This window comes from Cervus canadensis, chromosome 1 (assembly GCF_019320065.1).
Source record: "Cervus canadensis isolate Bull #8, Minnesota chromosome 1, ASM1932006v1, whole genome shotgun sequence".
Taxonomy (NCBI): Eukaryota; Metazoa; Chordata; class Mammalia; order Artiodactyla; family Cervidae; genus Cervus; species Cervus canadensis.
The window spans coordinates 17265406-17280662 of NC_057386.1; the positions used below are offsets into that span (position 1 = coordinate 17265406).

General features: G+C 47.4%; 2 protein-coding genes across 2 annotated transcripts in view; one reads left to right on the plus strand and one right to left on the minus strand.

Moving 5' to 3' along the window:
- Window positions 1-2422: 2422 nt before the first annotated feature.
- RPRML (reprimo like) lies at window positions 2423-4055 on the minus strand. Its single transcript, XM_043466088.1, has one exon. It carries the CDS (start codon window positions 3294-3296, stop codon window positions 2931-2933), a length of 366 nt encoding a protein of 121 aa, XP_043322023.1. The 5' UTR covers window positions 3297-4055; the 3' UTR covers window positions 2423-2930.
- The window catches only part of LYZL6 (lysozyme like 6), a 29235-nt gene continuing 17656 nt past the window's right edge, over window positions 3679-15257 (plus strand). Inside the window, exons 1-3 of the mRNA XM_043466056.1 lie at window positions 3679-3701; window positions 3786-3894; window positions 4426-4498. The gene's annotated coding sequence lies outside the window, so the exon portion shown is untranslated. The remainder of the gene's footprint in view (window positions 3702-3785; window positions 3895-4425; window positions 4499-15257) is intronic.

Genomic DNA, 15257 nt, shown 5'->3' on the forward strand with positions numbered 1-15257 from the left:
TTCTTTTCTGAACCCAGGATCCCCAGAGACCTGGCCCCTCAAACTTGGGCAGCCTTTGTTGGAAGATCTTTCCCTGCCCAGCGATGGGGAGTAGGGGGAGGGCATTGGAGAACTAGACCCCTTCTCAATCCAGCACCCCACGCCCCAGCCTCAGGATTCTGATCTAGTCCTGCTTTTCCCCCAGAGCATGATGCTTCCTCTTACGTAACTAAGTGTGCCCGCCCCCAAGGTTTATATAAGAGAACTCTGGTAAACACACTGCAGGACATCAGGGCTTCGGGAGAACTGAGATGGACAAAAAATGAGATCTTACCCTCCACTCCTTCCCAGGACCCCACTCACACTTGCTGTTTTCCTCTTTGGGGCTGGAGCCTGGCTTTGTGTGTCCTTACTTGTGCACGGGGGCGTGCCGGTCATGGAGGGCACAGACAGGCATGTTGGTAGGCATGTCTTCGTGGTCCTTTTTCTTCTTTACAGTGAGAAAATCCTGCAAAGCTTCCCCACTAAGGCTTTCCTTTTTCAGCAAATTCAGGAAACTTAACTCTTAAATCCCCTCCTCTTGCCCCAGTCGTAGATCCGTTTCATTAGAGGGACGTTCTCATAATTGTTCGCTCCAGCTTGGTCAGCCAGAAAACTAAGTTTCAGTGTCCCCCCCTGAAACTACCGTTTTCCAGTCATTGGGGTTTTCCGTGAATGCCTGCAGCTCTCAGAACCACGTTCTCCAGGCCATCTCGTCACCCTGGGCTCCAGGCATCTGTGCTGCACAAAGCTACATAGTCAGGTTGCCCCCATCACTCAAGGCCGCTCTCCCCAGATCAGGCCTGCAAGTCACCCCAAGCCATCCACAGAACATTCTCCACATTGTGGATCAAATGGAGCCACCCAAATTTGATCCATCCAAAAGTATGGATCAAAACTATTTATAAACTATCCTTTATAAATAGTTTCTGGCCCCTGGCCTCTACTGGACTGGCCTCATTGGATGAACTTGAACTGTCCCAGGTCTGAGACTGGGATGGTGGGGTGGGGGTGGGTGGGAAGGTGACACATCCTGATGGTGATGACTATGGTTACACGGGAGGGCTCAGGAGCCAGGAAGACTCTGGGTCCTTCATAGTCAGTGAGCATCTACACTTTTGTTGAGCTACCCTGCCCTCCCCCAACCTTGTGTGGAACTAGTATTGAAGACATGAGGTTGTGGGCCCTATACGTGTGTGTGCTAAGTTGTTTCGGTCGTGCCCTATACATCTCTTCCCAAAGCCAAGTAAGGCTTCAGTCCCCTTCTATCTCACTCATCTTTACTTCCACACATGGTGAAAGGGAGAAGAGAGAGAGAAATCAACTAGAGCCCTCCCCTCAAATCTTCCAAGCACCAGGGTGCCGGAGTCAGGCTGGCACTAGGGTTCGGGGGGGGGGGGGAGGATACATGGGCCACAAAGCCCAGCTTTCTCTCCTTCTGTCCCCTGACCCCAGGCTCAGTTCTCCCCCAGACCAGACACTTGCAGACAGTAGAGCCACTCATTCCCCCTTGGCCGGTGAGTGCCAAGGTTCTAACTGCTTAACAAGGCTTTATGGAAATTCTGCACCTATAAGAGATGCCAGGGTTCTGGGCAGCAGGCGAAATCTCATAATGGCAGGTTCCAAATTCCCCGAGCACAGCTGCATTGGAGGCCATTTGCTCCACTTTACACGTCCTGGGTGTGGACCTCACCGGTGGTCCAGTGGTTAAGACTCCACCTTCCAGTTCTGGGGGTGTGGGTTCAGTCCCTGGCGGGGGGAATTATGGTCCCACCCCATGCCAAGGGCTGCAGCCAAAAATATTTTTTAATAAATAAATAAACATCCTGGGTCCTTCAAACCACAACACCCTCTCCCAAGCTCACATCCCCCTTCCCCCACACCCTCCCTCCCCACACTGCAAAGGCAAATCTTCAGAATCTGCTCACCTACCCTCTACAAGGGTAAGTCAAATAAGCCCTGAGCTGGGGCTTTTGGCCCTATCATGAAAATTCTACCTCCATCTAGACCTCTCCCCACACACCAATTACATTTCATTTGTCCACTCTCCTGATGTATTGTTTTTGCTATTTTCTCCCTTTTGAATTCAAGTCGCTGATTTATTTTTTTTCCATCTCACAGAATAGATTCAAATTTCCCAATGATTTAATTTACCTCACCAGCTGTCCAGCCGTCCTTGCAGGACCTGCCTGCCCGAGCTGGCAGCAGTAGAAAACGGGCACGTCCCCCTCCCCCCCTTCCCGGCTTTGGAGTGGGGTCTCAGGAGACCCCGACCATCCCCCATAGCTGCCCAGCCCGGCGGTCAGGCGTCCTGCGACCTGCTTAACGTGCTGGCTCCTAGGTTACACACCGCCCCCGCCGCCAACAAACGCCTCAGCATACACACAACACCCCACAGAGGAAGCCCCCGACGGCTGTGGCTTTATTAAAAGATCTCTTCTCAAATGCGAAATCAGGCCAACAAGCCCAACAAGCTCAGTGACTCAGATTCATCCACAACTGCACTCCCCCCCACCTCGCCATGCTGCTCGGAACTGGTCCCCACTCCACCCCACCTACAAACACACAAAATTCCCACGCGAGTGACCTCAGCCCCAAGATGCTTCCTACAGCCTCTCCCACCACCCTGCCCAGAACTTTAAAAACAAAAACCAAAAACCAGTTTAAGAACCCCCATCCCGCCCACCAAGGCTGGACCAAACGCAGTCTGGTGTGGAAGTTCCTTCCCGCGCCGCCGCCTGGAGTCCTGCAGTGTCCTGGGGGCGGGCGCCCCGTGGCGCTTTGCGGGTGGGGGGAGGCCCTCGAGCTGCCCTCCCGGAGGCGGCGGCAGAGCTCGGGAAGGCGGATCTAGGGTCCTGGGCTCTCCTCGGTCTTCTTCCAGCCGCGCTGACGAGGGCGGGCAGAGGCGGCGCTCAGTACAGCCCCAGGATGGCAGCGCCCACGTCCTTGGAAGGCCGGCGCTCCTGCATCAGAAAGTTAATCATGCTTTCGGACTTGATGAGCAGGTTGCAGCCCAGGAAGAAGACGCCGAAGACCACTGTGAGCGACAGCACGCAGAGCACGGCGATCTGCGCCACGCGCGACACCCACAGGCTGCGCTCGTCCGGCGCCAGCCCCGCGGGGACCCCGTCGCTGGCGGACAGCGGCGCGCCCCCGGGGCAGCAGCCCAGCCACGTGCCCAGCCCGTGGCTGCGGTTCCCCAGCGCAGCCCCGCCGCCGCCGCCGCCCAAGCCACCCGCTGTCTCCAGGCCGCTGTGGTTCAGGAAGGTCGCGTTCATCGCCGCTCGGCGCCCGGGGGGGTCTCGGCGCGCGGTCCGGGGCGCACGGGAAGGCTCTCCGGCGTCGGCGCTCTGGGAGAAGCCCGGGTCCACCTGTGCGCGGGGAGAGGGAGAGGGCGGGGGGCTGCCGGCGCGCCTCACCCCCTCCGGCCGCCGGCCCCGGGGCACCTGGCGGGAAGCGGCGGCCCGGAGAGTCGAGCAACAGGCTTCGCGCGAGCTGGAGCCGCAGAGCCCAGCGCGCCTCTAGGCACCGACTGCGCTCGGCGCCCGCCCAGCCGCCCCTCCCCTAGCAACGGCCCCGCCCCCTCTCCTTCCTTCCTTCCCCCCGCAGCTCCCCCAGGCCCGGCCGCATCCATGGGGAGGTGGGAGATCCCGCAGCGATCGCATCTCCGCCTGTGTCCCAAGGTTGGAACGGGTCGGGAGATCAGGGCAGCCCCGCCCTCAGTCGGCGAAGCTCGACACCCTCAAGGCATCCTTGGTCTGTTCCAGCCGGGAAAAATCGCCCCAAGGAGCCCCTTCTGGGATTTGATGCTCTCTGCAGTTAAGTTCTTCCTGAAGTCTGCCCTAAATCTCTTCTCCGCTCTTGACTGAGGTCATGGTAAGCCTTCCCAGATGTCAGAGGAGTTGCCGAGAAACCCCCACCCCTCGCATCCTCTCCCCGCAGCGCGGCCTTTCCTTTCCTCTGCGCCGAATCCCCCCTCCCCACCTCACTGGGCCGTGGCCGTGGGTGGCCGCCGAACCCCACCGCCCCGACTAAGGTCGTCCCAGCCTCGCCCCACCATGAATATGAGGAGTGCTCTCGGTCTCCTTCCCACCTCGTCCCCACCCCTCCCCACGTGGTTTTCTTAACTTAAAAATAGGTTATTGCGTTTTTCCTTTATTCCTTTTTACAAAGCCACATTACTGTAAACTAGTTAGAAAGTACACATTCGGAAAACGAAAAAAATCTAAAAACTCATAATCCTACTACCCAGAGAGTGTCCATGTTACCGCCTTGCTTCAAAATCTTCCTGGCCTTTTTCTATGTGTTTCTATATATGTATTTAGAATAAGGATGCGCTGTTCATAATACTGTTTTGTACATGCTGTTGTGTAATCCTTTGTCATTTACCAGTTTCTTCTTTTGTAGTGATAAATATTCATCTACAACAGGAGCTTGTTAAAACCCAGATTCCTGAGCCCAGCCCAGAGTTTCTGAATCGGTAAATCTCTACCTTTCAAACAAATGCTCTTTCTGCTCTTCCTGGACTTTGAGAATTATTGGCCTGCGACATCCTTTTCAGAGAAGGAATTGTGTTTCAAAGTAGAGACTGTTATACTTTACAATTTATTGAACCAAAGTCTCTATTTTTGGATATTTGATTTGTTTCTCTTCCTTCTTTACTTTTTTCCCTCCCTCTTTCTTTTTTCTTTCTCTTTCATCAGAAACAATATTTACCATAAAGAACTTGGTAAGAAATCTTTGTACAGGACCTGTAATTTTTTATTTCTATCATATTTTGAAAAATGGACCTGCAGAATCAGTAAATTAGATCTGACTAAATTGCCCTCCAGAAATGTACCAGTTTCCACTCCAGCCTTCCACTGGGAAAAAAGAGTGCATTGCTCCCAGTCCTGGTCATTGTCAATATTTTAAAAATCATTGTGTGAATTCAGGGGATAGGGGATAATTTCTCACCCTCGTATTCTTTGGTTGTTGAATCAAAGGAAAAAACGGAAAGCATTTAGGACTTGTTGCAACAGTCTAGGCAAAAGATGGCTGGCTGGAGGCTTGGATTCCAGGGATGGCAGTAGAAGGAGAGAAACCGTGGATGGAAAGAAAGAGCCTGGCAAATTGGAGGGAGGGGATTCAGGCTGTCTCCAGCAGGTGAGCATCTCAAAGTCACCCCCTCACTATTAGCAGAACACTAATTTGTGTGTCTGTGTCCTGGGAAGCTATTGAATTTTTCATTTTAAAGATGAAACTGACACATATGCATAGACACACACACACACAGAGGAGAATAGAGAAAGACCCAGATCACCTCCTCAGTCCTAGGAACACAGCCTGGCACAAGGGCACTCAGAGTTTTCTGGGCAGGAGTCTCCCTACCCTGACTACCCCTCAGGGCCAGGACAGAACAGAATGAGAATGGTATCTGGCCTGGACACTTTCTCTTCTGCTTTTGACCAGTTGGATTTCTTTAGAGAAATACTCTTATGCCCTTTGTCCATCCTTCTTCTGAGACAAACCCCTGACCTCTGATGTACCCTGGACTTAGCCCATGACTGACTCCATCCAGCTGAAGTCAGTCAAGCTGCCAAATGTGCAGAAAGGTGGCAGAGGGTAAGGAAAGCTGGGCTACAGGGTCCTGCCACTTCAGGAAGAGGCTTTGAGGAGGCTGATGTGTGTCCTCAGTCGTGTCCAACTCTTTGCAACCCCATGGACTGTAGCCCATCAGGCTCCTCTGTCCATGGAATTTTCCAGGTGAGAAATACTGGAGTGGGTTGCCATTTCCTTCTCCAGGGGATCTTCCTGACCCAGGGATCGAACCTGTGTCTCTTATGTCTCCTGTATTGACAGGCAGATTCTTTACCACTTGTGCCATCTATGAAGTCCGACCTTTCCTTTATTAAGCACCTATTGTATGCTCAGTGCATCAAATATATTATCTCAATGAATGTTTTTTTTTTTTTTTGGACCACACCGTTCAGCATGCATGTGGGATCTTAGTTCCCCAACCAGGGATCAAACCCATGCCCCATGCAATGGAAGTGTAGAGCCTTAACCACTGGACCTCCAGGGAGTCCCTCACTGAGTTCTTACAGGGAATGTATCCTTGACGTGAGGAAACAGAGGCTCAGACTGGTTGACTTACTTAAGCCCACACAGCTCGGTAAGCATCAGAGCCACAGTTTGAGCCTAGATCTATCCTGTTCCAAAGCTACGCTCTCCTTTTTTTAATTTTATTGAAATTAGTTGATTTACAATGTTGTGTTAATTTCTTCTGTACAGCAAAGTGACTCATATATATATAATATATAATATATATTGTACATATATATAATATATAGTTTTTCATATTCATTTACATTATGGTTTGTCACAGAATATTGAATATAGTTCCCTGTGCTATACAGTAGGATCTTTTTGTTCATCCATCCTCTATATAATAGTTTGCACCTGCTAATCCCAAACTCCCATTCCTTCCCTCCTCTACCCCCCAAGTCTGGCCTCTACATCTGTGAGTCTGTTTCTGTTTTGTAGATATATTGGTTTGTATCATCTATTTTAGATTCCACGTGTATGTTATATCATATTTTTTTTAACTTTTTATTTTGTATCGAGGTATAGCTGACTAATAATGTGATAGTTTCAGGTGAACGGCGAAGGGACTCAGCCATACATTTACACGTATCCATTCTCCTCTAAACTCCCCTCCCATTCGGTCTGTCACATAACATTGAGAAGAGTTCCATGTGCTACACAGTAGGTCCTTGTTGGTTATCCATTTTAAATATAGCGGCATGTACGTGTCCATCCCAAACTCCCTACTATCCTTTCCCCCCATCTTTCTCCCACTCTGCAATCGTAAGCTCCTTCACCAAGTCTGTGAGTCTGTTTCTTTTTTGTCTGTAAGTTCATTTGTATCCTTTCTTTTTATATTCCACATATAAGGGATGTGATAGATATCATATCATCATCTCTAGATCAATCTATGTTGCTGCAAATGGAATTATTTCATTCTTTTTGATGGCTGAGTAATATTCCATTGTGTTTCTATACCACATCCAAAGCTACACTCGATTGTAACTGTCCCCCATCATCCCTGAGCAGCTTTCTCTGGACACCTGGTGGGAGAGAAAGATGTTGTCTATGACCTGGGAGAAGGACGGGAGAGAGAGAACTTGGTCTTGTGGAAATAAGCAAAGATCACCCAGAGGAGAATGAGCAAAGTCTATTTTTCCAGAGTTTGCTATAGCAAGGGAGTTAGCCATATTTACTTGAGTTTGACAGACACACAAAGGCAGGCAGAAAGCTTTATACTGGGGGGTGGGGAATGATAGGCTTCATATATGCCCTGACTGGAGACTGCTGCCTTGGAAAAAGTGTAGGTGGGCAAACTAGATGGGGGGCTTCCCGTGTGATTGGTTAGGGGAGCATATTTAACTTTCCCCAATTTGTACTATGTTGAAAGTGGGGGCAAAATTAGAGAAGCTTGTCATTGATCAATGTCTGGCCGTTTGGGGCTGGTTGCTGCAAGGGTTGTGGTTTGGCTTCCTGGGCTATTGCTATAGGTTGTGAGTCAGAGCGAGGTTTTTATATACGGTCTGGCCATTGTCTGTATATTCAGTGTCTCAGACTCCTCCCCAGAGTAGGAGTGGGGACCTACCTAGCCTGGACCCAGCCAGGTACTCCCTCCTTCTGCTTCTTCCTTCTGCCCTTTCTGGAGGCACTGGCCCCCGAAAGTCTGGTTGCCATTTGATTGGCCTTTTTTTTTTTTTTTTTCAAGTCACACCATGCAGCTTGTGGGATGTTAGTTCCCTGACCAGGGACTGAACCTGTGCCCTTGCAGTGAGAGTTCAGAGTTCTAACCACTGGACCACCAGGGAACTCCTTGCATTAACTGTTTTTGGTGTGTTTTTTTTTTTTTAAGCTCTTTGGAGCCCTCGATTCTTTTTATTATTGATTAATTAATTTTTGGCTGTGCTGGGTCTTCATTGCTGCACGGGCTTTCTTCCTCTTGTTGCAGTGAGCGGGGCCTACTCTCCAGCTGTGGGACATGGGCTTCTCATTGCAGTGGCTTCCCTTGTTGCAGAGCATAGGCTCTAGGTGCATGGGCTTCAGCAGTTGTGGGGCTCGGGCCTTGCTGCTCCGTGGCATGTGGGATCTCCCCAGATCAGGGATCCTGCATTGGCAGGCGGATTCTTTACCCTAGTGAGCCACTCACTAGGGCAGTCCTGCATTAACTCTTAATTCATACAATAACCCTGAAAGGTAAGTGCATTACTTATTTATCTCTGCATCACAGATCACCCTCAAATTTAACAATTATTTATTATCTCGCAATAGTTTCTGAGGGCCAGGAAACCAGAAGCCGCGTAGCTGAGTGGTTCTGGGTTGGGGTCTCTCATGAGGTTGTAGTCAAGGGGTTAGTTGGGGTCACAGTCACATAAAAGCTCCATGGTGGGGGGTATAGGATTGACTTCTAACGTGATTCCTCAACACAGCTGTTGTCTCGAAGGCTCAGTTCCCGGCTGTGTAGACCTTCCTGAGGGGCTGCCTGAGTGTCCTCATGACATGCAGTTGGCTTGCCTCAGAGCCACTCTTGAAGAAGTTGCTGGAGGGACTTCCCTTGTGTTCTAGTGGTCAGGACTCCACGCTTCCAATGCACGGGGGTGTGGATTCCATCCCTGGTCGGGAAACTAGGATCCTACATGCCACAAGGTGGGGTCAAAAAGAAAAAAAAAAAGCATGTGCAGGAAGGTGAGCAACTGGTGGAAGGGAGAGAGGCAGAAGAATGAGGCTGCAGGGTAGAAATTGTTGTTTAATCTTCACAGCAAGCCTTACCGAGAAAGACCGCAAGCCTCTTTGGATAGATGAGAAAATGGAAGCTCAGAAAGGAGGAAATTCTTGCCTGAGGTCACAGAGCTAGTAACTGGCACAGCCAGAATTTCAGCCCTTAGCTACCTTATAACCCAGCCCAAGCTCATTCCAGTTCCAGCAAGTTGTTTGCTCATGGGGGTAAGGAGGGTGGGGGGATGAATGGTGAATATAGGAGTGTGCTTTGATATTAGAGAAAAGCACCCCCCCCCATCCAAGCCCCAGGACTTGGGAGGGGCCTCAGGAGCCCAAGAAGGTGCCTGTCTGCGGGCTGTCTGCCGCCCTAGAACCAGGAAGCCAGTGCCTCTGGGCCCAGCTGCCTCCCACACAGCACTATTTTTACCCTCCACCTCAGTGACAAGCCTGCCTCTCCCAGATCTGGAAAGGCCATCTGGGCAGTCTGGCTGCCCCAGGAAGAACCTCCACCCAGAGGCCACTGTTGTCCCCACAGCTGTTTCTAGATGAACCTTTAGCTCTCAGGCCTGCCTTGGCCATCCAGGATCAGTAAGACACCTCCCCTAGATTCAGAGATTAATCAAACCTCCCCAATTAGTATCACTTGCTAGGTGGACCTATCCAAACTAAAATGTTTAAATCCAAAGGCATTTTACATTGTCAACCTTTCCAAAAAGGTTAATAAAGTGCTCCCTGCATTTTAATGAAGAGCTCAGGATGATTTTATTTGCATATTCAACTGTACACTGAACATGTTGTTGTTCAGTTGCTCAGTCATGTCTGACTCTTTGCAATCCTGTGGACTGCAGCACACCAGGCTTCCCAGTCCTTCAGTGCTTTCTGGAGTTTGCTCAAACTATGTCCATTGAGTCGGTGATGCCATCCAACCATCTCATCCTTTGTCATCTCCTTCTCCTCCTGCCTTCCATCTTTCCTAGCATCAGGGTCTTTTCCAGTGAGTTGGCTCTTTGCATCTGGTAACCAAAGTATTGGAGCTTCAGCTTCAGCATCAGTCCTTCCAATGAACATCCGGGGTTGATTTCCTTTATACTGACTAGTTTGATCTCCTTGCTGTCCAAGGGACTCTCAAGAGTCTTCTCCAGCACCACAGTTCAAAAGCATCAATTCTTTGGTGCTTAGCCTTCTTTATACTCCACCTCTCACATCCATACATGATTACACACGCACAAAATATCAATAGGTGACCCTTGTACCATAGCTTGTTTCAGGGAGGCCGAAGAACCCTTGAAAGGAATTTATTTTCTGAAGTGGTTTCAAACAGCTGCCCTGGGGCTCCTGTTTATGCTAGTCATTCATTTGGCAAACTCTTCCTGGAGCGGGCAAAGGTTGCTTTATGCCCAGGTCCTGTCCAAATGATCTCACGTTTCACATTGGCAGAGGGGAAGTTAATAATGATTTCCTGCATCTGGTACAGAATTTAAATAAATACAGACTGCCCTGTTTAGCCTTTGCCCCTCCGGAGATTTCGAGGTTGGCCCCTGCTCTGTTCATGCACACAGAGTGGAAGACAGAGGAGCCTGGCTGTTCATGCAAAGGTGGCTTTGCCCAAAGCAGCGAGAGAAATGCCTTGAGGGGTGTTCTTGCCGTAGCAGAAAGTGGGAAGTATTTGTTTAAGTACTATGCAGTGGAGACCTTGTGAGCAGATGTCACAGGTATCAGGAACTTCACACGTCACCTCCTGCCGCCTGTCTGATTTGTGTTTCAGAGAATACCTGGTTTTTGGAGATCTAGAATCTATTTCTGCCCCTAATTGTCTGCGTGACCTTTGACAAGTCAGTTATCCTCTCTGGACTTTGATTGGCTCATCTGTAAATCAAGGGAGCAGAATCTGATCATTTTCAATAAAACTTTATTTATAAAAACAGGAAGTGGGGCCAGATGGGTCATGGTTTGCCTTTCTCCACTCTCTCTTTCCTGGAAGGGGTGGTGTGGATGTGCAGAGAGCATGGGGCCCAAGATCTGTGCCTGGTCTGTACCTCAAGCATTACCTGGGCCTTTCTTATTGATATCATTCAGTCACTCAGTCATGTCTGACTCTTTGGGACCCCATGGACTGCAGCATGCCAGGCTTCTCTGTTCTTCACCAACTCCTGGAACTTGCTCACACTCATGTCCATTGAGTCAGTGATGCCATCCAACCATCTCACCCTCTGTTGTCCCCTTCTCCTCCTGCCTTCAATCTTTCCCAGCATCAGGGCCTTTTCTAATGAGTCTGGCTCTTCACATCAGGTGGCCAAAGTGTTGGAGTTTTAGCTTCAGCCTCAGTCCTTCCAATGAATATTCAGGATTGATTTCCTTTAGGACTGATAGTTTTGATAATTTGATAATTGGATTGATATTTTTGATAGAATTGATAAAATGCAGGAAGCAGTTTATTAACCTTTTTGGAAAGGTTGATAATGTGAAATACCTTTGGATTTAAACATTTTAGTTCGGATAGGCCCACCTGGCAATCGATACTAACAAAAAACCAAACAAACTTTTTTTTTTTTTTTTACTACTGTGTACCACTCAGCACAGTTTGGACTGGTTTTATCTTGCTGTCCAAGGGATTCTCAAGTCTTCTCCAACACCACAGTTCAAAAGCATCACTTCTTTGGCACTCATCTTTCTTTATAGTCCAACTCTCACATCCATCCATGACTACTGGAAAAACCATAGCTTTGACTAGATGGACCTTTGTCAGCAAAGTAATGTCTCTGCTTTTTAATATGCTGTCTAGGTTAGTCATAGCTTTTCTTCCAAGGAGCAAGTGTCTTTTAATTTCATGGCTGCAGTCACCATCTGCAGGGATTTTGGAGCCCAAGAAAATAAAGTCTGTCACTGTTTCCATTGTTTCCCTACCTATTTGCCATGAAGTGATGGGACCAGATGCCATCATCTTAGGCCTTTCTTACCCCATTTGTAAGATGAGAAGCATGGGTAATATCTGCATTCCCCAAACTGTATTCTGGATCAGCAGTCCCAGTGAGGTACCCACAGAAGTGACACTGACCCCAACAGGTTTCTCCACTACAGGACTTCTCAGAGCCTTTAGACTACTGATGGCATTGTGACTTTCCCAGGGTGATGCAGGGTGTTCTGTGTAACAAAGGGATGCTTTTTTCCTCACCAGCAACTAATATGGGTTGGCCAAATAGTTCATTTGGACTTTTCCATACCATCTTGTGGAAAAACCCTAATAAACTTTTTTTTTTTTTTTGCCACTGTGTGCCACTCAGCACAGTTTGGGAAATGCCCTGTAATTTCCCGAAAACCTTTTGTTTCCTTCCCTGCAGAATAGGGATGATGATGATTCCTGCCTCCTGGAATTGTTGGGAAGGGTAAGCGAGGTAATGCCTGGAAGCAGGCCTGGCACAGGGCCTGGCACAGAGTAAGTGTTCAATAAATGCTGGCAGCAATTATTTATAATAAGGTTCTTCCTTTCCAGCTCTGACATTCTGTGCTTCTAACTGCAGCGTGTAATTAAACCCCAAAGCATCTGGCTTCTCAAGCCTAAAGAACAAGCCTGGAGGAAGGAAAAAAGGAAGAGAAAGATCCTTCTGGGTTGCCCATTTGGCACCAGCTTCAATGCCAGTCGTCACAACAGGGGGGATGCAGCAAAATGCCAGTTCCTAATGACAAGGCTCTGGGGAGTCGGTGGTTCCCTGTTTAGCTCAGATGCTGTGGGGAATATTGCAGACTGTGGAGAGGAGAGGGGGAGGACTAGGGCTGCTTTGAGGTCAAGTGGAAGAACCCCACAGCATCCCACATGAGTCAGCCACCCCTTCCCACTGTCCGGGCACAGTGATCTTGGCCACTTACAGTTCTGTATGATGTGCTAGGGGAACAGTGACAGGAGTCAGAAAAGGTACATAGGAAAATTCAGACAAAAGGGGGCAGGAAGAGCAATCTGCAGGGGAAGCAGCATCTGCTGTGGCTCTGAAACCTGAGGGAGCTCAGGGCTGTGGTCACAGGGACCCAGGGGTGAGGCTGCAGTGCTGCGGAGTGTCTAGAGAGAAGGCTGAAGAGTGGGCAGGGAGGAGCCTTGCCTGGTAGTCCAGTGGTTAAGAATCCACATTTCTAATGTTGGGGGCCTGAGTTCAATCTCTGGTCAGAAAATAGATCCTACATGCCACAGCTAAGACCTGGCAAATATTAAAGGAAAAAAAAACACAATATTAAAAAAATATTTAAAAACAACTATTTAAAAAAAGATAATGAAGTACTAAAGATTTAGTGTACAACATTATAAATATAATTAACACTGCTGAATGTTATATATGAAAGTTGTTAAGAGGATAAATTCTAAGAGTTCTCATCACAAGGAAAGTTTTTTTTTCTTTTTTTCTTTTGTATCTATATAAGATGATGAATGTTCACTAAACTTACTGTGATAATCATTTCATGATGTATGTAAGTCAAATCATTATGCTGTACACCTTAAACTTACGCAGTGCTGTATGTCGATTATATCTCAGTAAGACTAGAAGAAAAAAGAGAATAAGATGATCATTTTATTGATGTTTCTGGAAGCCATAATGAGCATGTGCAATGGGAGAACCTTGAAGAACCTTCTACAAATCATTGAAAGGGATGAGACAAGGGAAGGAAGTGGTTCACACCACACTAGGAACCAGTGTCTAAAACGTTCACCCCCACAAAGCCAATTGGACAACAGGAAGCTGTTCACACCTATTTGAATATTAGAAACATGTCTTTTTTCCCCTCTTTCTTCAGCGTCATTTGACAGCTGAAATGACATATTCAAGCTGCTTTTTTTTTTTAAGATTTTTTTTAAATGTGGACCATTTTAAAAGTCTTTATTGAATTTGTTACAATATTTATTCTGTTTTATGTTTTGGTTTTTTGACTGCAAGGTATGTGGGATCTCAGCTCCCTGACCAGGGTGGAACCTGCACCCCCAGCATTGGAAGACAATGAACCGCCAGGGAAGTATCCATAAGCTGCTTTGAAATGGTTCAGGCCTTCCACCAGCTATATTTCCAAGAGTTTATCACATTGCAATGGTTTCAAACTGTATTCCTTGTGGAGCACTAGGGTTTCATAGAGACATTTGGTTGGTTCTATAAAACTTTCACTTGAATGCCACAGGTGCTGAGGCTGATCAGAAACAAAACCAGAAAAAAAAAAAAAGAAACAAAACCAAAAATAACTATGATCTACAACCCCTGACTTTTTAAAAAGAAAATGTACATTTGAATTTATAAAATATATGTAACTAACAAGATGCCCCTCTTACCTGTTGTTTTTATGAATTCTAGTTCAAGTTTTATTTGGAAGGGGTCTTACTTCTAAAAGTAAACGGTATCACCATTCCAAGAAAATAGTCATTTTATGCTAGAAGGTGTAGCTTCAGAGATATTCACTATAGCACTGCTTAGAGTAGGAGCCAGCAAATTATGGCTCAGAGGCTAAATTGGCCACTGCTTGTTTTTTGTAAATAAAGTTTTATTGGAACACAATCACACTTCTTCTTTTATGCATTGTCTGTGGCTGCTTTGGTGCTACAAAGGCAGGGTTAAACAGACTCCTTATAGCCTATAAAGGCTAAAACATATTATTCAGCCCTTTACAGAAAAGGTTTGCTGACTCCTGGTTTCTAATATTGAAAAAAATGGAACCAAATTGAATGTCCAAGGAAGGGAGTTGGTCAAATTACAGCATATCCCTTCAGTAAAGAAAATGCAAGCCCACCTTGGGAAAGTGAGGCTGTGGCAAGGAGCGCTCCAGCTTGACTGCACATTGGAACCCCCTGGGGAGTCTTAAAAGTCCCATGGACCAACTCCATCCAGGGTCAGTTAAATCTGCCTGAGAGTGGAACCCAGACATGAATATTTGTTAAGCTTTCCTTGGGGCTTCTAACAAGAGCCACTGTTGGAGAAAAATATTTGATGACATAGAAATACGACCACTGTTTGCAGTCCCTCCATTTCCGCAGGGAATTGGTTCCAGAACCTGCTTCAGATACGAAAATCCCCAGGTGTTAAAGTCCCATAACCAATCCTCCATATCCACAGATATGGAACCTACCTTGTTTTGAAAAAAATCTGCAATAAGTGGACTCGCATAGTTGAAACCTGTGCTGTTTAAGGTCAACTGTATTGTTAAGTGAAGAGAAGCAAATTATCTAACAGAGTATACCTCATGACTTCTTTTTGGTAAATTTCTGCCTACACACACACACACACACATGCACACAGACTCACACAGATGAACAACAGGTGTGAAACATAGATGTGCTCATCTCTGTGTGAGATACTTTAATATTTTTCTTTTATCTGTATTTCCTATATGTTCTAAAGTGAATATTGTATCTTGTAACAAGTACCAAAAAAAGATAAAGTCATCAGCTGAAAAAGTCGTATACTTTTCATTTCAGGAAAAAAAGAGAAATGAGC

Excerpts from the sequence above, each read along its gene's own strand:
- RPRML (XM_043466088.1), bottom strand. The coding sequence starts at position 3,296 with ATGAACGCGACCTTCCTGAACCACAGCGGCCTGGAGACAGCGGGTGGC.